The 26138-nt window shown below is 37.1% G+C and overlaps 2 protein-coding genes across 2 annotated transcripts in view; one reads left to right on the top strand and one right to left on the bottom strand.

The window, feature by feature from the left end:
• The first annotated feature begins 682 nt into the window (after positions 1–682).
• LOC140138412 (cytochrome P450 2G1-like) lies at positions 683–6935 on the top strand. Its single transcript, XM_072160309.1, has 3 exons — positions 683–1116; positions 3542–4487; positions 6639–6935. The coding sequence occupies exons 1-2, from the start codon at positions 741–743 to the stop codon at positions 4147–4149; spliced, it is 984 nt and encodes a 327-aa protein (XP_072016410.1). The 5' UTR covers positions 683–740; the 3' UTR covers positions 4150–4487; positions 6639–6935.
• A 9433-nt stretch (positions 6936–16368) lies between these two features.
• The window catches only part of LOC140137680 (atrial natriuretic peptide receptor 1-like), a 104751-nt gene continuing 94981 nt past the window's right edge, over positions 16369–26138 (bottom strand). Inside the window, exons 20-22 of the mRNA XM_072159431.1 lie at positions 18996–19094; positions 17737–17828; positions 16369–16756 (exon numbers count right to left, since the gene is read on the bottom strand). Coding sequence (XP_072015532.1) covers positions 16502–16756; positions 17737–17828; positions 18996–19094 — 446 coding nt within the window. The 3' untranslated portion in view covers positions 16369–16501. The remainder of the gene's footprint in view (positions 16757–17736; positions 17829–18995; positions 19095–26138) is intronic.

Below are 26138 nucleotides of genomic sequence, written 5' to 3'. Positions count from 1 at the left end.
TATAGAAAATATAGTTTTGTAACATGTCCTAAATTTTTAGCTGATGTAGGTTTTTTTGTAAATATTCGCACTTTGGGGTTTTAGGAAGGATATGTAAACGACAGATTTCGTGAACAAAGGCCACGCAGTAATTCTTATCTTGCGTTTGCTTTATAATCGTTCACCCAACTGAAACTATAATACCAGCTCATTGCTAAAACAGACACATGTGTGTGTGGATTTAACCAGAGAAGATCTGATGTAACATAGTTGAGCTGTTTTCAATGAGTGTTATCTTGGTTTAATAGCTTTTAATGGGGTTTAAGTCATTCAAAGGTCGTGGTGAATTCTACTGTAGACATGACTGCATCATGCAACTACCAAAAAGTAATTACCCTGGATGAATGGCCATTATTCCAAAACTGTTAATCATATCATGCCAAATGTAGAATTGGCATTCGAAGTAGAATTTATTTCTGCGCATTATGACACGTACACCTCATTTGTTGCAAGATGATTTCAATACAATTTTAGCCTGTTTAGTAGGAGACCCACATATAGCTCTACATTGGTATATAGTATAAAAATGACATGGCACCTTTAATATAGTGCAATATTGCATTCCAAGTTGGCCTTTACTCAATACTGTATACTTGCACGGTCAATGCACGGTGTATGCCCTATATGAGTGCATGTACCATGCATGAGTAAGCTCCTGCACCACTACATTTGTATCAGTACTGAGTTCACTCAAATCCACAATGGCAGCAAGTTCATTTGCTCTGTCGATAATTTCTGGATCCTCTTTCCCTTCCATATTTCTTATGTTTGTCATCATTGTGACAGCAGTCTTCTTCTTTCAATCTAAAAAGAGCAACTTACCGCCAGGACCATGGACTCTAATTCCTTACATTGGATTTGCTCACAATATCGCATATTCTATCTACAAAGGCGAACCATTCTACAAGTTTTTGGTGAAGCTTGGTAACAAACATGGACAAGTATATTCGTTCACAGCACTTGGGATACCTATCGTGGTTCTGAATGAATACAAAGCGATACGTGAGGCTTTTCAAGATACAAAACTGAATGATAGAGGCGAAAATGAAATGCAAGTCAAGGCCTTTGGCAGAACTAGTAAGTAGAGATTATAATATTAATTGTGAAACTAATTACAATTCGATTAAAGTTGCAAAGCGCAACTGTAGCAGCAGCAGCAATCCGACAGCGGCGGCCACCACCACCACCACCACTATCACCAACGAACATACTGCAGTTACTGTTCATTTTCCTATACACAATACACAGTGCTCTCACCATTGACGTGTGACCTCTACAAACAGTATATGTTAGAGGTATAGGGCATTGCCTAGTTAACGTCAATGTGTGAAAAATAACCGGCCAATATTTTATGTACTCTCCGAAATTCTAGAAAATATAGTTTTGTAATATGTCCTAAATTTTCAGCTAATTTAGATGTTTGAAAATATTCGCACTTTGCATAGGCGAAGATCCGGGGGGTGGGAGAATAAATCCCCAATGTTTTGCCAGGGGATGGTCCATACAATCAAAAGTGCACATTTTTGCACGTTTCGCGCGCAATTGTGTCATAAACTTATTCTGTCGCCAAAAGGTGCGGGATTGATATATACTTGAAGAATTTTTTCCAACTCCATCCCCCCGATGTCAAAAAGAAATCTACGCCACTGGCACTTTGGTGTTTTAGTAAGGAAGGCACGGCATGGCCTGCAAAATTCCCTGTGTAAATCGAATGCAACTTTTACTGACTATTACTCACTTATGGACCGCGCTCTACCGAAGGGCATTAAAGCTAAACCACTTGACGGATATTTTTTGTACTTGCTGTCAATCAAGACTAATGTACATATTACATGTAGCATACTGCAGTTACTGTCCGTTTTCCTATACACAATACACAGAGCTCTCACAATTCACGCGTGACTTCTACAAGTAGGGCATGTTAGAAGTATAGGCAATTGTCTAGCTAACGCCATTGTGTGAAAAATAACCGGCCAATATTTAAAGTAATCTCTGAATTTCTAGAAAATATAGTTTTGTAACATGTCCTAAATTTTTAGCTAATTTAGGTGTTTGGAAATATTCGCACTTTTGTGTTTTAGGAAGGATATGTAAACGACAGATAACACCAAAAAATATGAAGAAATTATTTCCAAACCGTGTTAAGTCTGCAAACCATTATGCCTCTCCTTTTCAAGAACGTTGGTTAACAATAAGTACACTATTGTCTCATTTCGTAAACAAAAGCGCACACAATATTGTTACCTTGCGTTCGCTTTATAATCGTTCACCCAACTGAAACTATAATACCAGCTCATTGCTCATTGCACAGGTAAAACAGAAACATGTGTCGTGTAGATTTAACCAGAGAAGATCTTTAATCAGTTGAGCTGTTTTCAATGAGTGTTATCTTGGTTTAATAGCTTTTAATGGGGTTTAAGTCCTGCAAAGGTCTTGGTGAATTCTACTGTAGACATGACTGCATCATGGGCTAAAAACTGAGTAGGTGGGGCATCTGCAAATGTTCGTACCTCCCTGATGTGTAAATGACAGATAACAGCAAAAACAACTGCCATATCTGTCCATAACTTTGGTCAGCGGAGCGAGTCAGGGGATTTCAAGTGGGTGATTATTGATTGGCAAGTGCCATATTTGGGCATAAGTGCAGTTCACCATTTAATGTGAAGAATGAGCTAGACTTTATCGATTGATTTTGCTGGAGTAATTTTCTGTTAACCAGGTTTAAGTACTGCAAAGGTCGAATCATGTTTGCTGTGAACACCACCATCACAACCACCACCATCATAAATTTCTTAACATCATCATTATCGTCGTCAGCATCATTATCCCATCATCATCATCATCATCATCATCATCTTCATCATCATCATCATCAACAAATACAACAACAACAACAATAGTACTTAAACCGGATTAACAGGAAATTATTCCAACAACAACAACAACAACAACAACAACGTCGTTGTCATCACCATCCTCAACCATTGTCTCGTGATCATTATTTTATATGTTATTAGTTGTTGTATAAGTCGTAATATGAATATTATATCAAATTGGTAAATTTTGTTCATACCTGCTTTTGGCCACATTTGTAATGTTTACACATGTCCCAGCTTACACCTAAGTGGAATCATCCAAATTCGTTATGTTTGCCAGGTCAACGGAGTAACTTTGACTTAATGTCGAATTCTGACAGACTTAAAAGTCCCGCATAGAACTCCGTGTTAAACAGCCAAAATAGCCAGGGGGTTTATTTCACTTTACATCGACATTTCGGCTTAATATTTTAAACTTTGACAATCATAGATTGTGGCTTTAATGTTCATTTTAAATGATACGCAACATCAATTCGTTTGTATGTATTCCATCATCGACATATCCAGAGTATAGAATTTCTATTTCACCGTGATTTATTAGCTGTTTGTCTTGTTATTCACACTCGCTGAAATCATAATAATTATGTAACTAGCTTTGTCCGAACTGTTTTGTCATTTTCTTGCAGATAACAAATGGGATGACATGGGACCATATCGGATTTTCGCTCTAGCCTGCTTCCGTCAATTTGGAGTCGGTACGTCTCGTTTTGAGGAGCCCATTAGTAAAGAAAGCTCATATCTGATCGAGGAGTTAGCCAACCTTAAAGGCCAAGCTGTCGATCTTACTTGGCATTTCAATAATGCCGTGTCAAACATCATCTGTAAAGTTGTTTTTGGAACCCGATTTGAACTTTCCGACGAGCGCATTCATCGTCTTACGAATCTTTTGAATCGTCAAAATGAACTGACGGGGGTAGGTGGCTTGAAAAGATTTGTCCCGATCACCATCCCAAGTAAAGTGAAGCAAGAAATGAACGAAGTTCGTGATGAGCTGCATGAATTCATAAACAGTGTCATTGAAAGTCATCGTAAAAATTTTGACCCCAATAACATGAATGACGTAATCGATTTGTGGTTGAATGAGATACGACTTCACAAGTCCGATGATCCTAATTCTTTCCGCCATCCAGATAATATGACCGGACGGACAAATATTACTTATTTTCTTAGCGGGGACAGACACAACTTCAAATACACTTCGATGGGGCAGTCAATACCTTGTCCGATACCCTAAGGTGCAATATCGCATACATCGCGAAATCGATACGGTTATCGGTCGTAATAGGTTACCAAAGTTAAACGATAAACCGAATCTTCCTTATACACAAGCTTGTATCACGGAGCTTCTTCGAATCATTTCAGTGGCACCGCTGGCTCCATTTCATGTAGCAGCAGACACGACAACCTTCCGTGGCTATACCATCCCGAAGAATAGCGTGGTGATATCTAACTTGTACGCAGTGATGCACAGCCCTGAGTTGTGGGGGGATCCAGAAGAGTTTAGACCAGAACGCTTTTTGGACGATGACGGTAACTTTCATGAGCCGAACGAAGTAATTCCATTTGGAATAGGTAGGTAACAAACAAGATTAATGCCAAAAAAGTTAAGCATTCAGATCTTGTACGTAATACACTTAAAAAATGAGAGATTCAGATCATTGAAAACGTACCAACTGAGTACTAAATGCAATGTTGTTGCTTTCTTTAAGTAATAGAGGAGGGTATGTACATGTAGTTCCAGATATCACCCAAAGCCACAAGGGCCCCTTTGGGCAAATTGGAATTATTGCGGTTAATGGTCATATAAGGGGTTACATTTTTAAAGTGCTTCAATCAAGGAATATAAAATAAGTCAATGGTCATGTATCTCCAGGATGCCTAATTAATGAGATTAATGTCAAAATAGGGCAAAGGGTGTTACTAGCAATGTACATGGGTCAAATTTTCAAAATGCTTCAAAGTAGGGCCTAAGTAAAAAAAAATCGAATCAAATTATTATTGCAAAAGGGTATTATAGTTGGCTATATCTGAGAAGTCTGGGCTCAAGTTCAACTTTATAAAGTGGCCCTATATGTAACATTAACAATTCAAAGTTCATACCATTTTGTCCAGGTGGATAGTTTGAGACTTTTTTTTCATTGTAATTGGAACATTTTAGCTCATTTTGAACATTATTTTTGCCCCTGTACAATTTGGTTTTTACCCTTTTTAACCCATTTTGACCGATGCCTCATTAATTAACCCTAGAACTACTGAGCCATATTTTGTGACACGGACTACGAAGAGAGTGGTTGTTGCACCCGTACCCCCCCCCCCCATTTTCAATTATAAACGTCATACACCGTTATATTTGGTACTTATGTTTAGCTATGGGCTATGGGTACCCTCTATCCAGTGATACTTAAATAAGTATAAACATTCCCCACATAATGTCACTATGACGTCATAATATGAGGGCGCCCATGCAAATTTTGGAAATTCTTGCTATGTACAAAAGTATTGGCAAAATTGATTCGGCTTAAAATTCTACAAAAATACGATTTTCACCGAATTTTATCATAAATATAAAAGGATGACTATTTTCACCTAACAAGTAAAAAGTCAGTAGCGCTTGGAATAATTTCACAAGAGCAAAAGGAAAATCACTGGAGCCAGATGATGGTGAATGCGATATCGTAATTTTTGACGTCGCCATTGGATTAACACGTAAGCATGAAATCTTCACAAACAATTCTAAATTTGTTATGTGGTGTCAAAGCAAAAGTATCTTACTCTAAAACCGTTGGGGTACGACAATGTCCAGCCTCGAACGTCACGTGTCGCGTGTCCTATGCCGCCTGACTGGAGCCTCACCAACCCCCAACCCCTCTTTGGTCATCTTTGATGGCTGGTCCTACCCGCGGGTAAGGTGCTGGAGTAAAAGTTTTATCACTAAAATGAACGTAAAGGATGGATCTACGATTAGCTTAGGTCGTTTGGACGTAAACGCGAGCGGTTTTTTTTAAAATGACGGATGCAAAATCTTAGGGGGTGGTACACCCCCCCCCTTCATGCCCTTCGTAGTTCTAGGTTTAATAATTCTATATAGATATATAATATTATGGACACTGACTTTTTTACTCCTTAATGACTAAAAAAAGAACTTGAAGAAGATATTTCTGAACTTAATTAAAGAGTATTTAATATGTTCAATCCCTTGTGTGAACACCCAGACCCCGTACTTTATGTATCCACGGGTACTCGTGCTCGTTGAAATTTTGCAAAATATGGGATGATTTCTGCTGAAAAAACGCGATTCGCGAAACACACAAAAAGGGGAGATTTTTCAAAACACATTCATGAAATTGTAAAAGCAAAAAGTGTTCCTTATCTATAAATCAAGCAAAATAAATGTGCATATTTAATCATTATTCTCATAATATTGCTCGAAATTTTATTTTAGTAAACCAAAAGTTACTCAGTTTCGGGACTTGTCGCGTTTCTGTCAAAAAGTGACATCTTTGAAAAATCGTTCGTATTTTAGCCAAAAGGGGCATTGTTGAAAGGAAAAGCAAAAAATGCTCGCGAAAGGAGATGCAAAACGGGGTGTTTTCAAACTTCGCTTAAAATTACCGTTTAAAATTGCATTCGTTGTCATTTTATTATCCAGTATAGATATGCCCATTACTACATCCTCTTATTCCGTGATAATATATATATATATATTTATTATTTTTGTTGTAGGGCGCCGTGTTTGTCTAGGTGAGGCTCTCGCGAGACAAGAACTCTTCATCTACTTTACCCATATTCTACATCAGTTTAAATTTGAGAAGACATCTGAGGACGCACCGATGCCTACCTTGAAACCAATCGACGGGCTTGTCCTACATCCAGAACCGTACAAACTGAGAGTCACCAAACGCGACTAAATCTAGTATCCTCTACGGTAGTGAATACCCAGCAAAAACAAAAGGTTTTGGACATCATTCGCAAAAGGTTAGGAAAGGTTGTCAGAAAACTTTTAAATGTCGGGTTATATAAAGGGTACAATACATTTTCATAACATTCAAAAACATTTTTAGGTAAACTTACTGCAAATATTTAATATTTTGTCAACACTTAAAAGTGTTGACAAAATATTTGGCAAAATGTTTCCCAAAAATATTTTACAATAACATTTTGAAAAAAATATGGTTGTAGTGTGTTTTCATACCAAACGTTTTAAAACATTTTCATGACCTTGATATAACTCGACAATTCACGTTATTAGTGTTTCCAGGATATCATATTCTCTGAAGGATAAGCAAAGTACGTGTATCTTCCATAACGGTCACTGTCGCACATCGTCCACGCCAGGTAAAGAATTATTTTGTATATGCATCAAAGCACGTGTTATAAACTGCCCGTCGGCTGCTAAGAGTAGCTTCTATTGCAAAATGAGCTTATATTTCTACTCCACGCTTGGTAAGTGATTGGTTAAAAAACAATTATTGGCTAAAAACCAATCGCCAGTAGTACAGCATGACAAACCGGAGATCAAACTGATATAAAGGGCGTTGTCTCTTATGAAAGTGCTTCCTTGTTATGCAAACGAGAGAGTTTACGCTCCATTCGCTACTTGCTTGATTCCGCCATTATGCACTATGTGCGGGGAGAGCCTCGAACTGGCAGCATACTTGAAAGGAAGAATTACTTAACCTTACACTGAATGTTATGACTGGTTTAATTCCCATTCATGTACGACGTATGCTGCCAGTTCGAGGCTCTCCCCGCACATACTGCATAATGGCGGAACCATGCAATTAGCGAATAACTTTCACACAGAGATTTGGAGGCTTGCCTTTTGTTATTTCCCTATTTCACGTGCTCAAGGACATTTCTGCCAGTTCGAGGCTCTCCCCGCACATACTGCATAATGTCGGAACCATGCAATTAGCGAATAACTTTCACACAGAGATTTGGAGGCTTGCCTTTTGTTATTTCCCTATTTCACGTGCTCAAGGACATTTCTTTACAGATGAATGTGCTTGAAAAGAGTCTTCCGCACGACTATACAGTGCGGACATATGATCTGAATTATTGGTTAAAAATGTATCAAATGGCGATGTAATTATTTCAGCTATAAGTTTTCTTTCAAAATATTCAGGCTAAACCTGTTGTCACTGCATTATTTAAGGTCGAGTCTTTCAATGGTCTGTTTAGAATAGTAAACACAGGGACAATAAGATCACATTCATCCGTTGCATATCATTGAGGTATGATTTGATTTTATTCCTGTGATGAAAATTGACTACATGTAGTGATATGATGGTGTACATTTTTTGATATGATTATATTCTTAAACCCTTTAATATATACCGGGGTTTTTTTTTGTTGCTATTTATACAAAACTTTGTAAGACGTGCAGTTGAACGTGTTGAAAGAATATGACAAGCGTTACTTTGCGTATTTGAACCTGCGTCTTGAAAACAAAAACTGACGAAAAATTTAGAAAATGCGCATATTGTAAAAAATAGTCATTTTTGAGTTGATGAATGGTAACGCTGCATTCGTAATGGGGAAGAAGCGTGTATTTTTATGGTGACCGGTGGTGTGCTTAGCCTGAGTCGATCGGTCTGTCTAGAACAAACTCGCCATGCGTGGCTGTTGAAGAACTAGTGGATTCGCCCTAATCTCATGGCAATTTCTGTCACGAAGATATACACTAATCCGACGAGCCAAGTGATGGTCAGAATTCATTCTGGTTCACTTTTCTGTATTAGATAAAGGTGAGATACAGACCATTTCCCTTACCAGAAATAATGGGCGTGTTGTTCAGGACTGGTGAGACATTAGTTGGTTGAGACCCCGATAGCGGTCGAAACCTCAAATCAACTAACATTGAGCCAGTCCCGAACAACATGCCCATTATTTCTGGTAATAGTCTATTTTCAACGGGTTATATACGGTGAGCAAATTAATTGCACCAAATTATGTAGTTCCAAAAGACTTCTTGACTTGAACATACTAGCACATCAGAAGCCAGCATTATCAAATCAATACAGAATTTCGGTCGATTCACAATACGTTTGCTGGGGGAGTACAGAAAAATATGAAAATATATAGGTGTACAAAGTAGAAAAGTGTATAATCTGAGGTCAATGACGTTAAAATAATGGGAATGGCTTTAATTCGGCCTTCATTTTAACAATTTTGGGCTTTTTCAAACTAACATTGTACACAATAATAGTACCAAAATGGTCCCCCAAATGAGTTCATTTGGAACTTTATTTTGCAAAAGTTCTCACTTCCGAAGGGGGCAAATCCCCTCTCATACACACCTTATAATTATTACGTAATCGGACATTCCTAAGCGAAGATATTGAATTCGTAAAAGTTATGGTATTAAAAAATTTAAAATTGAGATATCGGCCTTTAAAAATATTATTGACAATGTTAAGAGTAGGAATTATCTTGAAAAATGTCTCAAAATTACAACTTGCTAGTTATATTCCGGTCTGAAACTATCAGGCAATATTTTTCAACATTAATAACATCACAAATTTTGGCTATTTCTCCATTTACGATCCTGCCCAAAAGTGTCTCCTATTGACATGACACGTCACATGTGTGCTCGTCGGGTGGCGCCCTTAAAATTCGGTCCGTGAGCAGTGGCGTAGCTGGGAAGAGGGAAGGGGACAGCTGCGTAGCCCTCTCCAGGCTGGCCATAAATGTTGCCCATTTTATACAATTTCGTGAATATATCCCTCTTTAAAGTCCCCTTGCCCTCCGTCCATCCCCACTTCAGCGGTCCTGACGAGCTCCGCGCAACTACAGTGTCAAACAAATACACGAGACATGATTAATATGATAATAATTTATTCAAGGTTTCCTTTTTAATGTATATTACATTAATCCTGAGAATACTATCAGTATAAACTAAGTTATTGAAGTACTATAAATATATAAAAATATCACTACATCTATATCAAGATCCAGACCTTCATTTTTGAGGAGCTCAAATGCACCAGAGCTCCTACATCTCTCCTTAACAACATTTCAGGAGTATGATTTACTCAGCTCCTCACTACTCGAATCCCTATGTTTTAATACAGATGTTAAAAGATTGTGGCTCCTTGTTGAGCACCTTAGTAAACACAGGAGTGTGATTAACAGAGCTCCTGTAATTTTCAAAAATGAAGGCCTGAAGATCATCATCAGTCCCAGAACAACGCCAAATATGGATTAAAAGACCTTTGACCTTGGATGTACAACAGCATGTTATGATCTAATGGGAAACTGTGCACATCAACAAACACCATTTCTATCAAAAAGGCAACGTCTGATATAATTTGAAACCACATAAATTACTAGAGTTGGTTCTTCTCTTGGATTTGGACCAAGCTTTAGAATACCGAATGTTGCGTTTTGAAATAAAACAAACCAGAAATTTATCACCCATTGTAAAAGATATGGCACATGTACCGAATACATGTACATACATTGGCTGACCTTGTGGATTTCCTGGCCCAGCCATGCTAACCACATAAGGAGATTATACGATTAACCTAGTGCAGCTATTGTCATAGCAGGGTATTATTATGTAATACTCCTGATCCATATTTGGCGTTCTCTTGGACTGATCATGGTAAGTTATAAAATACTACCTGTAGTTTGTAAACAATTACCAAAAGGTAATTACCCCTTAACCCTAACCGCCTAAGGGCTTTTTGGCGAAGGGAGGGAAAGAAGGAAAGAATAAAGAGAAAAGAAGGAAAGAAGTTGTTTGCTCTGGGTGGGATTCGAACCCGAGACCCCTCGCATGCCAAGCACTCGGTCAGCGACACTTTGCCACGGGTCTTGGGCTTCGCTGGCCAGCGAAACCGTGCCTATATATGACTTAGGGCGATTGCGTCATCACACCACGTGGGATGCATGCACGAACAGCGCATATATCAAGTAGTATTTTGTAGCATTCAGGAGGGTTAGGGTTAATGAATGGCCATTATTCCAAAACTATTAATTGTATGCCAAATGTAGAATATGCATTCAAAGCAGAATTTATTTCTGCGCATTATGACACCTCATTTGTTGCAATGGCTTCAATACCGATGTCGCAGTGTACATTTAAATTAAAGTAGCTCAAGATTTGAAAATTGCTTCAAAATCCTGTTGCCTTGTATTCACTGTCTATGGAAGGAAATTTTTCCCGCTCTCTTTGAATTGTTTCTTGTTTTGTGAATTTGGAAGAGCTGGAGGCCAAAACAGGTGATAATCAATAAAAAAATATCATTATTCAAATCAGTGGTCATTGCTTACTTAATTCCACATTCAATGACAAGTTCAATGTTTGTATGGACCAAGAGGTCACAAGAAGTGGTAGACCAAGGGTTACATCTGTTGGTAACACCGCCCAATCCTGAAAGGACAACTTGCATTTATGAACCTAACTGGTCAGAAAACAAATCTTCATGTTACAATTCAGCATTACGTGTATAATGATCACTGATGTGAAAGGCACCAGAGACAAACTTGTTCGATCTTTGGATCGACCGTCAATGCTGCTTCGATGCTTGTTATTAATGAACTATCAAAAAATTAATCAGAATTAACCCTAAATTTTTATTGATCGATATCACTATAAAATGCACATATTACTATTTTATCACATTACCAATAGAAAATTGATTAAATTGGTTTCATAAATAATAAGGATCGACCAAACATCGATGGTCGATCGAGAGGTCGAACTGATTTGTTTCTGGCAACAATAATGTTATTGATTATCACATGTTTTGATCCCGTCCAACAGCATATAGGCAATAGGAATTTACTACAACTTTCACATCTTGGGTAATGTTCATTTAACTGCGACACCAATATTGGGACCAATGCAACAAATGAGGTGTCATAATACGCAGAAATAAACGCTACTTCGAATGCATATCTCAAATCTGGCATACGTTAAAACCGTTTTGAAATAATGGTCATTCATTGTTACCAGGGGGTAATGTTTACATAAACCATGATAGGCTTAGTAATAAGTATGTAAGAATTAGTAATAATGTAATAAATTTATAGTAGAAGAAAACGCGAAGTCTACATTGTTTTTGTCATATATTTTAAAAAGTCAAGGTTCCGGGATTTTCCCTACAAATTTGATGTTTCATTCATTTGAATAAATACATTTCAAAATCACGTGTAAACCAATGACAAATTCAAAATGTGTACATATCATGGCCGACGCTACCTGGGTTTGCTAGCCCATTTTATTTACAATCTAGGCCTAATTTCCCCATCTAAGAGAGATAAACTGTCAAATTCACCCATCTGAAAATACGTCTTTGTGTCGCTGAGCTAGTGAGCCTGTGCAAACCGTATATCCAATATTAATGGTGTCTAATGTTAGCGATAAGTAGTCAAACTTTTGTGAATTGCGAAATGAAAAAAAAATATACTGCTTTCCAACTGTCCAATGAAAGTTTTCACTAGTATTTTTTTCAATAAAATTTTATTTTTTTTGTTCACACCCGATCGACCCTAATCTTGAAAATCGGTTTTTGACTGATACAAAAGAACACCGACCCTAATTTTCGAAATCAAGACAAAGATGGGTGTGTTTTCTTTTTCATATTTAAAATACCGTAAAACCCCGTCTACAAGGATATACCTAAGAAACGCCCTCAATAAAATTGGTTGCTTGTTGTATTTGGAGTTTGAGCAAATATATACTGGCACTGGGTGGCTATGCATTCCATCTAAGTATGTTGTAACACCAATCAATTGTATTGACATAATAACGACTGTTTCGTATATCAGGATCGTATAGCTCAATTGATAGAGCGTCAGACTTTGGAACTGAAGACATGCTGAAGAGAGCATGGTCCGGGCACCGGTTCCGTTTTTTCATTCTCGTTTAATTTTAACTTTTGACATGTTCTTTTTATCTTTCTTCAAATCTACCTTTCTACTTTTAATTTTAGGTGCGTTTTTTGGGGTTTTTTTAGTTTTTTAGTTTTTTTATAGTTTTTTTAGTAATTTTGTGGTTTTATAGAAACTAGTAAAAGCATTTATTCTAAATAATAGCGAAACCCACGGTTAGACAGATGTGTTGTAACTACTTGTCTGTCCTCGTCTTTGCAATAAAACCTATGTTGCACCTTTGTGCCATCCCAATTCTTGAGGTAGGGTGCGTTTTTGGCTTAAGCACGATTTTGTTTCTACTTGAAATGAAATCAAAATAAATATTGTTCTGTTGCCACAATTGCAGTTTTTTCAATAAAACAAATAGATGAGGAATAATAATTATTCCATATTTAATCTATTGTCCCATCAAGAATAGAGTGTCTTCAAAAACTTCAATCAATTCATCTGACAAAGGAAACTATTCTGGTCATTCAATTTTGTTTCGCTTGCACCTGTTATATCACAGGCGTTGGTAGAGAAGGCACACTTCTCTTGTCTTCACCGAAGTAGTGATGTAAACACTAACATGATTAATTACCATAGCTAGCAATGGACATACACAATTTTTTGTTCCACTTGAACCCATACTATAGGCTATTCGCTGTCGATGTGACGTAATTAATCGGATTAACTACCATAGCAATTGATGAATACAATTTCAAATATATAGCCCTGCACTTCATCGTTCACGTGGCACCTATGCATTAAACCATAGTTGTCAAAGAAATGCTAATCACTCGCCATGTAAGATTAGTATTTATGAAAAGAGTGGTATTCAATCTATGTTTGGTGACATACGCGAGTGATTAGTGCAATCTGCTTGATGGTAGTTATTGCGATTATTACGTCACTTCGACAAATCCAACAAGCCAAGTGATGGTCAGAATTTATTCGGCCATTATACGCTGGTGAAGTTGCGTAATTAATCGGATTAATTACCATAGCAATAGGTGAAAACAATTTTGAACATATCGCGCTGCGCTACAAGCAGGTTACACTCATCACCTGTACTGTGTATGTCTGCAATCATAGATTGAATACAATACTGGTCTTTTCAAAGATCTTACAGGTGCAGCATGATATGGTTCAATGAAGAGGTACCGCCTGAACGTATCAGTGTATAACGCGGTATATTCAAAAATTGTTTTCACCTATTGCTATGGTAGTTAATCCGATTATTACGTAACTTCGCCAGCGTATTGGAATAAAACAGGAGGGTGTGAGTTCATAAGGGCAATGTCGGGGATAGGTCACAATCGATGTGGAGAGATGAGAAGTCCGACCAACAGCCATAGCGATTCAACTAATTCCAGCGGACGGTCTGTGGCTAGTAAGGAATCGTCTTTGACCACATGCGCAGATCTGTCTCGTCAGGAAGATATTTAATATCCCGAATTTATAATAGGCCTATGCCTACCAGTTCCATCGTATAACCGATCTGCTAGAGAATATTTGTTACCATGTTTAATAAATTCGTATTTATCGTATAATAAAATGTAGCCAAATGTATATTATGTGTCACACGGTTTTCTGCTGAACCACTAGCAGGCTATGTTACCACATCTATGACAATGACAAAGGTGAATTTTGATGATTTTTACGATCGTCCGGATGAGCAAATCACTGAATGGGTCTTTAGTTCCCTCCTCTCCTTATCCTGCCAATATTATATGAATCAAAGAAAAATAAAGAAAAATAAAATTAAACAAGAAAAAAAAGACAAAGAAAAGAAACAATAAAAGAAAAACAATAGAATAAATTAAACTATAATTATGAAAAAAAAATGATCACGAAAGGAGTCTTTAGAAAATGCAAGAAAATATAAATGAAAAGTTTGAACAATATTTTGTTTATAAAAGTTTGTGTGACCGTGATGAGGCTCGAACTCACCATCTTCCGATCTAAAGAACCAAAGTCTTATGCCTTGCCAAGTGAGCTATGCTCGTGAGATGCGAAATAAAGATAAAATAATACATTGTATACCTGCTTGTGTCGGTAAATGATTTGCTCAAATTCCATAATGATATAATATTGTGGAGGGCGCTAGCGTGAAATATGCTATCATCACAGTCGCTTCTATTCCTTATAGACGGGTTTCTACGGTAGTTTCTTCGCACTTCTAAACTATGGAACAGTAGGCAAAATATTAAAATTCACACTTATCAGTTTTTAGGTCAGACCACAGACCGGCCCTACATCATGTACACCATTTGAAGAGGTTCTCTGGACAGGCAATCTACCCAATTTAACCCAAATTAATCCAATCTTCAATACAATCTACCGTATTACTTTTACATTTTACATATATACTAAATACGTGTACACATGATAGTTTTGCTAGTGTTATCTTCTAGAAAAATAATATATGAAAATATATACATATTAAAATCTATATATACACAATGTTAGAACTTTGTATCTGGTATCTAGGGCTAAATATTATACCGTCACTGGGCGGGAAAAACCATTATGTACTTTTTGCCCTTGAACATGGATGAAGCAAATCCGTCAATATAAAGTCTACATCTACCAGGCTTTATCCATTATCAAGGGCCAAAAGTATATGAGGTGTTTCCTGCATGTAGTTGTGGCACTTGAACATGGAAGGAGCAACCTCTTCAATATAAAGTCTACACCTACAAGGTTTTATCCATGCTCAAGGGTCAAAAGGACATATGAGTTTTTCCCGCCCAGTGACGATACATTACTATAATAGTCAAGGTGATTGAGATCGTAACCTGATTTAGAACTTTCAGACACTTTTGCACTTGAGTAGACCCCTACTTGCACATTTTTGTTTTTAATTTTTGTACAATTTATACAAAGATATATCCCACATTTCGTTGTATTTTTGTCCTTACCATGTGTGTGAATTTGTTGTGTGCCTGTTTTGTGTATGTTTGGGGATGTGTTTGTTGGGGTGGCGTGGGGGTGCAGGGGTATATGTGTCTATGTGGGGTGGGTGTGTTTGTGTTGTCTATAATTTAGTTTATCATACAGATTGAGAGTAAGCATTCGTCGGGACCAGATCTCACTTCCTCAGAATAAAACTATTTGGAGCTACCCCTTGTTTTATATTGGATTGCCCATTAATATAACAATTGCTTTCCCCTTTCTACTTGTGTTAAGAAATGGTGGCTCTGAAAAGAGCCGTTTGAGAAATGTGGCATTTTCTTACTGAAGATGTGGTGGTTCTGTAAAGAACTGTTCTAATTTAGTTTATTATCTGTTTTACTCGTGTCAATTAATTGCAAAGGAAATCTGTCAAGTCACCACAGAGTCTGGAAAGTCAACGTCCGACTGTACGTCCACCTTTCATCTTTACATGTCGAGTGTTGGGGGGAGGTATCATGTGTGTCTCATCTGCTTTGTCTGTCTTTGTCAGTCAGTCAACCTGTTCGTCCGTGTGTCTGTCAGTCTGTATGTCTGAATTTGTGTTACTTTATTGCTGTTGAATCAAATGTTGAATTGACTGGCAAATCCTAACAAAGTAGGCCTATAATAGCTCCAATGCAAAGGGTAATGGGCGCCGGACAGTTCCGTCGTTGTAACCTCTCAAGATCTGCCCCTAGATAGTAGTCTGGAACCGTTAGAAAGATCGTACTTCCTGTCTGTGTGGTCACAGACCCTAGAAAGAAATGGTTGTGCCATACATTGTTTAACTATATAGATTCAATTACAGGAATTGTGGAAACACCGACCGTCTGCGGGAGAGAATTTCGTGGAGATTTCAAAGAATTCACTGCGTTATTAGTAGTGTCCATTGTGTGATTAGAAGACCTGCTGAGCTTTCTGGAAGTAGCACTTTGTATTCTAGAAGACGGATGTGGTGTATGCCCACTTCTAGATGCAGTACGGGATGGTTTTATGATGCCACGCTGACCTAGCAACCAGTATGTGGTTTGTTTCCCTTTACCCTGAAAAAAAAAGAACAAGATGCTCTAAAATGGTTTTACTGATGAAATACTTCGTATTAGGCAAAATTAAAAGAGCACATTTAGCGTCCTGCCTTTTGGAAAAAAAAGAAGGAGGATTATTTTAAAATGGCCGTCAGACATATTTTCCAAAACGATCGTCCATTGAAACCTATATATAGTGACAAAACTATAAAAGACGTACAAAATTAATGTAAAGAAAAGATCAATAATTTTTCTATTTTTTCTTTTAAAATTAAAAAAGAGAGAAAAAGCAGGCGGCCTCCAAAAAAAGAAGCGAGCATGCACGTCACGGGGGAAGTTAAGCATGAATTTTATTTTTATTTCCCTTATATCCCATGTTCCTCAATATGCAGTCTCGGAACAGCGCTAAATAATTATGGAAAGTAAGAGTTTTGACCTTGGCTGCACAACAACATGAGGTGATTTAATGGGATGCCATTGTGAAGCCACTGTCACATAGGAGTAGCTAACATTATTTTACAATACACATGTTCCATATTTGGCACTGTTCTGGACTGATATCTGGCTATCAAGTAAATCAATTCACAACTTAACAATATAGGCGTTACAAAATATTTTACGATATAAATAATGAGTTTCTTATAATTGGCCCCTTCCAGCCGTTGATGGCGTTTTGGCTCGGCTAACCCCAATCAATCCTGAATTAGCGAATCGCCCTTGCTTTCAGTTTTCAGGCTACACGATCGTCCTCGCTTTCAGTTTTCCGCTTCGCTAATTCCTTCCTGATTGGAGGTAGCCTAACCAAAACGCCATCAACGGTTGGAAGGGGTCAATTATAAGAAAACTTTGTAGTTTGTCTTTCGAGCTCTTCAATGCAATTCCAGTCCGAACTAGTTTGATCTACTATTTGGAATTTGCGAATGCTTTTTTTTGTTTAAGTACATATTATTCACAGAACACCCCGAAAGGATTATTGATACTATTTTGACTTTTCTTACTTTGATATCCATTTCTCCGCGTAACTCCATATCAAAGACGGTGAAGGTATCCAAGACTTCCTTAGTTTGCTCACTGATGTGTATCCGTTGAGCTACATGGAGCGAAAAGGACGAAGAATAAGAGTAACTTAAAAATGCTGTGACACGTATAACTCTTATATATTTAGTAGTCAAGGGTCCTGAAAATAATTTTAGGCTCGAAAGGGGGCCCTGACTGAAAATTGTTTGATTTTTTTTTTTTTTTAAATCAGGCTCACCTAACAAGTGTTTGTGAACGGTCCCTTAGGCCCTATTTCCAAAACATTTCAGTTGATATAATTCGGACATTCAATTTGGGAGTTACGAAAATTACAGCTCCATTTTGCTACATGCTACCGACAGCACAAAATACAAATTGACGACCTTGTTAAACGACTGATCTACAAAAACGATGGCTCTATGCATACAATAATAATGAGATAGTCCTAGAGTTCTGATAGTATACAAATCTCAGATTTTTTGGAGTAAGTTGTGAGGATTAGCAAAAGTATTTGTACAATTCATTAAAATACTTCTCATTCATTAAAGCACATATTCTCATTCGAGTTCTTCACCATGGTTACAAAAATGTGACATGTCATGTCAAAAGGAGACACTTTTGGGCAGGATCGTAAATGGAGAAAAAGCTAAAAATCTGCCCGGGTTGATTTTTTCACAATTTAGGTTTGTTGCGAATTTGTGATGTTATTAATGTTTAAAATATTGTCTGATAGTTTCAGACCGGAATATAACTGGCATCTTGTATTTTTGAGACTCCAATTTTATAAGGGAACAAACCAAAAGATCGATGACGTCCTATAAACGTAACTAGTTTCGTTTCTCAGCCGACCCCCTCCCTCCCTGCCAGAAACGTAATAACGAAATGTTGAAAATTTTGACATAATAATAATAATGACACGTTCTTCGGACCGATGTGTTTGTACAAACGTAGTCGAGTATTTTTACCCCCTCCCCCTAAACGAAACTAGTTTCGTTTATAGGACGTCATCGATCTTAATACCCTAACTTACGAACTCAATATCTTCGCTTAGGAATGTCCGATTTCATTGGGGAAAACGGGGTTGTGGAGCAAAATATCTCTATTATGTAAAAACCTAAAAATTGATAACCTGCCCAAAAGTGTCTCCTTTTGACATGACACGTCACAAATATCAGAAAAAAAGAAAAGAAACAACTTGTTTATGCTTTGTTACGATACTTCTTTGTTGCCCTTTTGTTACCTGCACTACTTGATTCCATTCTAGAAGCTGTATTAACGGTGTCGCCAAATAAGCAGTAACGTGGCATTGTATGACCAACAACACCAGCCACACATGAACCTGAAAAAGATATATCTAAATAGTAACAAATATAGCGAGGCGGATATTCATGTACGATGTTTCATTTATTTACAGGGGTAGGAAGCCCATTTTCACATTAATGGCGACATTGGTAAATAAGTGTAATTTGCGTCTACTTTGTGATGCCGTTGGAAGAGTTCCTTAGACTTTCTAAAGCTATTCATTACAGTAAAAGAACCTTTGAATGTTGGTAATTTATGAAATGCATAATAAAGGCCATGGAGACTTCTTTACTTTTAAAGAAAAAGCAACCCTTTATTTTCGGAACTTTCAAATAAATATTTGCAATAAAAGTGTAATTTCCGTCTAGTTTGTGGTATCCTTGTAGGAGTAACTTTCTATGACAAAATTTGTTCAAACAGAAACAAACATAACATGCGAAACGCAACCGATTCCAATAGTTAAACATAAAACAGGAGGCTTCATCCTTTGACCAATACGTCAAAAAGAAAGAAACAGACATTGTGCTTAAACATGAAACAATATAAGGCGTTATGAAAAATCTGTTCAAACATATCTTGCATAATCAATTCCAATAGTAAACATTGGGATTTGTGCAACAGAAAGAAAATTATAAAACACTTTGACATTTTTAGACCAATACAAGGTTTTATCAAATGACCAATCTTTTGAACATAAAGAAAATATAACACATTTGCTTTAAATTTGCAGGGAAAGTAATTTTTATTTAAATTCTTCATTTGCCCATTTTACAACAAGAACAAGAACAACAACAACAAGAATTTCTGGTAATTAATCTATACTCTAAATGTATAACGAATTCATTGTCTGAGCAAATGAAATTGCGCGGGGGAAAAGATATTAAAATCGTTGGACCCTGGTTATGACAAAGTGGGGAAACCTCTTTGGTTACAGTAAACAAACTCTATTAGAGATTATTAATATCATTATGGGAAATTCCCATATTGCTCAATCTTAGTGCATTGCCTAATGTCAATGGGAAAACCACATCGCTGAAATACGGTGAATGTGACAGAATGGTCTATAAAAAATATTTTCGTCTAAATTAGGTACAAGGGCATCAGATACGGTACCAGTTCCCGATGCGGTATATTGCCCACAATCTTCAAAGCAGCAACGTTTTCAGAAGTCCACACAACTAATTCTCTGTTTTTTTGTTGTAGTGCATGTGCATGTGTCATTGTCACCTGTAATTGACTGGGTTTTCACATGCTTCATACATTGTTAGTTTTGGCAGTAACAGTAATCACAAGTCCACCCGTCATAATATTTAAAGTAAAACGTTTGAAATTCTGTGTTTGAAAGGCCGCAATTGAACACTGGGTATTATTCTCTGGACTACCATGAACCAAAAATGTAGTTCTAAGTCCATCTTAGGTAAACATGGTTGTTCAAGATATTTGTGCTTTGATTTCAACAAATGGGTGAATTTTCACTGACACATTTAGTCGTAGCATCGTGTCCTCGAAATATGAAAATCAATTCGGGCAACTCATAACCCGTGAAGGGTACTAGAAAATCATGTTTAAAGTGTCGACTTTGTGCTCTCCAACACAAAGACATTTTTGAAGCGATATATTTACAGTGGACTTCGGGTATATATATATAAATGCTCTTTTATAAATGCGCACGTGACATCTGCAAGTCGCCATACCGTGTTCAACCATGTAAGGTACCCGGATGTACACAAACTCCACACGCAAAAGTATAGGCGAAAATGACAGGTTGCAAGGAAAATTGTTCTTGCAAAATAGTGGCATTTATTGCAAAGGGCAAAATAGTTTGACCCGAAACATAAACTCTTTATTTGGGTTTTCCATTACGGAAAAAAGATTAACGACGGAAAAGCTAGATATAGCTGATTTTAAAACTTATATTTCATTATTTCCGTGCTAAATGGGCGTATCAATTGGCCATATTGATGACGAAATGGGATTCTTACGGGTATTAAGGTCAGAACTGTGTAGCTGCCGATGATGTTATTTGATCATTTGTGCACGTGATGACAGGGAACTTAGGGGGCTGTCATTTTCTTCGGAAGGAATGGGTCATGAATTTATTTATTTGGGAGTCAAGACAAATATCCCCCCCCCCCCACCCATGGCGCCACTGAACATAACCCTGATCCTAATTTTAACACTAATTTTAACAAAAATTGACGAAACTTTACCCCTTTTCGGAATAATGACCCTCTCGAACTAATAGGCTAGATGTCCCCGCCCGACCCCTTCAACCCTAACTTACTCATTCGCTCGCTCACATTCAATTAAGTATCAAAATGGACAAAAAACACATCCAAAATGTGTTTTTAAGCACCTTTTTGTGTTTCCGCATGCTAAATCGGGTCATCAGTAGTCTGTACACCCTTTGACGTACAACTTAAGAGTATAAACACGTAGATGACTGTACATGATCTAATCATCCCGGCTGGAAGATGTTGAAGAAGATGTATACTATATATCACGCTCATACGTTATACAGGGTGAGTCAAAAAAGGTGCAATAGAGCAAAGAATCGATATTTATGCAAGAACCAAGTCAAACGTTCCCATTATTGAAAATTTTTATAAATGCCACACTTAAAAGTCACCTTCTGTGAAAATATGAAGTGAATCGCGACTACCGTTTAATTTTTATAAGTCCTTTTGCTGCGATACCCAATTTCGATATTTGTCCACGATATACCATGTATTTTGAATGAGAGCACATAATGCACGGAAGGCATTAGCTCTGAAACTGACATCAACTTAAAAAAGGTTAATTTTTGCGTTATTTTAATTTCTTTTTTTCTGTTCAAACAAACTTTCTAACATTACTTTAAGTCCTTCATACCTCACTCGACTCCAACTACCGTTTTTTAATCCCAATATGTCCAACTTACTGGATATTTTGTAACTCACTCCCACTTCCATTTGCGCGCATTTTATTTTGACATTTGAAAAAACCCGCCTACAAATAACAACAAATAATGTTTCTTTTCCTTAAAAAGACCAAGGGCAATAATACTTTGGGTGTTCCAATTAATTTCAATGCCAATGAGGTTATGAAAATGGCAGTTGTTCCAAATTTACTTTACACAGAGTGCGCTGACATTCAAATTTTAGATGTCTCTTGGACAAACATTAAAATTGGGTATCGCTATAAAATGTGTCATAAAAACAAAACGGTAAATGCTAATTCCTTTATTTCTTCACACAAGGTTGCTGATGAATATATCATATATAAAATGTTTTCAAACCTAAAAGGTTCAACTCGGTTCTTTAATAAAAATGGATTATTGGGTTAAATGGTTATTCGGCCATTTAGATCGTCAGACACATTATTGTCGTGGTATTATATTGTAATTGTATACGTCAATTTTGTTCAGTTTGGTTCAAACGGCTTATAAAGTTCTACTTTACACGGAAGGGGGGATTTAGCAATAAACAATTAATTTATGAGTGTAAGGGGGGGGGGGGTGGCTTTTGCCTAGCCGAAAGGGGGAACAAATAATATTTATAAAATAATAAGTATAAGTAAGAACATAAGTAAAAATAAATAAATAAATAAATAAATAAATAAATAAATAAATAAATAAATAAATAAATAAATAAATAAATAAATAAATAAATAAATAAATAAATAAATAAATAAATAAATAAATAAAATAGTTATGCTTGTACATGGGGGGTGCTGTGCAATTCACAGGAAAAATACTTTGATATCCATGATTTATCCTGGCAAATTAGCATCGAACCTCCAGCCAATGTTCCTTGCCAGTGCTAGCCACGAAACAATGTCACAACTGTAGCCACGACCTCAATGGTCGCCATTTCAGTGATTGACAGTGATGTAATGCAAATATGGCGCTGGCCATCTGGTCACGTGCGCATTTATAAAAGCGCATTTATATATATAACCGAAGTCTACTGATTTATGAATATATCCCAAGCAAAATGATGTCATTTGGACGCCATTTTGAGTTTTTAATCAGTACGGTACGGGAGTCAAACGGCATCGGAGGTCCAAATTTGGTCGGATTCGTGCTTCACACTAAATTTGGCCATATAAACCACTCATTTCCGCCCATAATCGCCAAACCTTAGTCAAACGATTGCACAAGAAACTAAATATGAAAACCAAAACTTGTTTCGTGAAGTTTTCTGTATGTAGGGGCCTAACAAAGAATACATACAAAGATTTATGCAAACACTTCCGCCCAACTAAGACAATGGGAAAGTACGGAATATCTATTCCCCAGATCTGGGTGTGCCCACTATGCTACTGACATGTTTAAATGAGTTTCCTCGTTGCTAACTATATAAACGAATATCAACCAGGACTGCAGTCACACTTCATACACAGCTACATGTATAGCAGTCAAGTTGAGAACATCTGCAGCCTCGGAACCACTGTTTAGTATTTTATTCTATGTATCATCAGATACGGTAGCAAAATGGTTTTCATCGTTTTTGCTGTTTTTGTAGTAAGTGGGTGGTCAGTCGCGTTCGGTTCCAATGCAGTTATTGGACAAAGTTTCTACATACCGACGTATGACTTACAAGGCAACAGCCTCCTCGGAGGATACCAACTTTTTGAACACCTTCCTGAGAATTGTATCGGTGTAAAAAAAGAAGGGGTAGTAGATAGCTTCAGTTCATATTTCAAGGACACGGCATCATTCTATAACAGTCTTTCAACACAATCTTCAATCGATGTCTCAGTCAACTCCTTTGGTTTTACACTTGATGCTACGACTAAAAGTGTCAGTGGAAAGCAAAGGAACGTATCGGGTCTGACATACACCCATTTGTATAAAACAAAGCACGAATATCTTGAACAATCATGTTTACTTAAAATGGACTTAGAACAGCACATCGTTTCATCATTCGAAAACTTGCCCGTTTCAATCGATAGACCATCGTTGCCATCCGGATGGATTGCGTATGAGAATTTTTTGAAAGTCCACGGCTCGCACTATGTGACACAGGCATCATACGGATCGTCTTTATATCAACACGCGTTTTCTGAATCATCAGCGTCGTATACGGAACGAGACTTTTCCATAAAGGCATGTGCTGCTCTTTCATTGGATACAACATTGAATGTGTCTTTATGTAGTGAAATTACCCGAGAAGAGAAGTCATCAGTATTATCCTTGAACATTGAAACACGGTTTGTTGCACGCGGTGGATCTACGGAAACTAGAACGCAGTTATCTAAAGATCGCAGTGATGAAAAAATAGTTCAGTTCTTAGGTGAAGGCCAAGAATCGGACGACCCAATATCTTACAAATTCACACCAATTTGGCAGTTACTGGCATACAAGTATGCGGAAACCGAACATTACCAAAAAGTAGTTAACTTAAGATCGTATTACCAAGGATTCCTGGGCTATCCGTGCTATAATAGCCCAAAAGAAAAAAAACCCGACATTTCTGGTTCAAGGTACAGTGTTCTATTGCGTCCTCCCAAACATAGGATGTCAAACTTACAATGACTGTAAAGTCTATAAGCCATGGTGGAAGATTCATAGTTCCTGTTACTGCCTAAACAACAAATGTGTGAAGCAGAAGAATGTCGATTGGATTACAGGTGAGAGCAGATCGATCGCATACCTGGATAGCAAGTCTTGGGAAGATAGGTGGAAGGGAAATTGTCGAGCAAACACGAAGAAAACCTGCAAATGCACAACACCAACAACCGGAAACTTGGTTGTGTGGACTTCTGAAAACGCTGCTGCTTTGAAGAGTCCGGGCAATATACCGCATCTGGAACTGGTACCGTATCTGATACCCTTGTACCTAATCTGGTACAAGTGAATTCAATAGTGCACTGTAACTATTCCTTTTAATTCATATTTCATTCCTAATTTAGACACGAAAAATAGTTTAAAAAATAAAATGAAATAAGATTAGCGGCCATATATTTAATATTTACAAATTGTAAATTGTTATTACAATAATATTCTAAACAAGAAACAATACTATATTTCTCTATAGAGAATATTAATCAATACTATCATAATTATCAAGTTTTCAACTTTTGGGTTTTCTAGCCTCCGTAGCTCTATTGTCCTGCTTGAACATCGCAATTGTATTTCATATTGATTTGGTTTCTGAGTGGATTGCCTCACAATTAACCACTCAAATGAAAGAATTTGTCGCTTATTTGCCGCCCACCTTGTTCAATCCATCAGTTGAAAAAAACTAATGACATATTCTGAAAGTGTATGTAGCTGGGAGGAAAAGCCGACGATCAATTGAAATTTTGACCTTTCATATTGACGATATGGATTTTTTTCCCAAAAAGACCTATTTTATTTGGTGTTTTGGGGAAAAAATCCATATCTTCAATACAAAAGGTCACAATTTTCAATTGATCGTCGGTTTTTCATCCCACCTACATAAAATGTGTATTACATTGCGAATTTCAAAAAATCAAAATTATTTGATATCAGAAGGACATTTTTCGTATTCAGAACGCAATTCGATATGTTCTAATGTCCCACAATAAATACTGTCCAAACGTTCATACCCCACCCCTTAAGATTAATTGTTAAACTTTACCATAGGCGTAGATCCGGGGGATGGGGGATTTATATATTTTGTCAGGGGATGCTCCATACAATCACCCCCCCCCCCCCAATGTTGACGCCTGAATATAGGTTTCTGACCAAATTAACCTCATATTTGCCCATTTTAGCCCCAAAAGTGCAAATTTTCGGGCTTTTCGCGCGCATTTATTCCACTTTTGCACCATATTTCATCAGTTTAGCTTCAAAATAGCAACAATTTTCACGCGCTTCGCGCGCATTGGTACCATAACCATATTCTGTCGCCAAAAGGTGCTGGATTCACTATACTTCTAAATTTTTTTCCAACCCCAACCCCCCCCCCCCCCCCCACCCCCATTTCAAACAGAAATCTACGCCACTGATTATTTTACAAAGCATATTTTCATTGACAAGGATGAAAAGGAAGATGTAAATTTGTAGAATTTAAGAAAAAAAGTATATTAGAAAAAGTGTAATATTCTTTACCATATATAAATGCAGGAAAGG

Source organism: Amphiura filiformis, chromosome 17 (assembly GCF_039555335.1).
Source record: "Amphiura filiformis chromosome 17, Afil_fr2py, whole genome shotgun sequence".
NCBI lineage: Eukaryota > Metazoa > Echinodermata > Ophiuroidea > Amphilepidida > Amphiuridae > Amphiura > Amphiura filiformis.
Note: the sequence above shows the minus strand (reverse complement) of the source record. Positions and strands in the feature narration are given on the sequence as shown.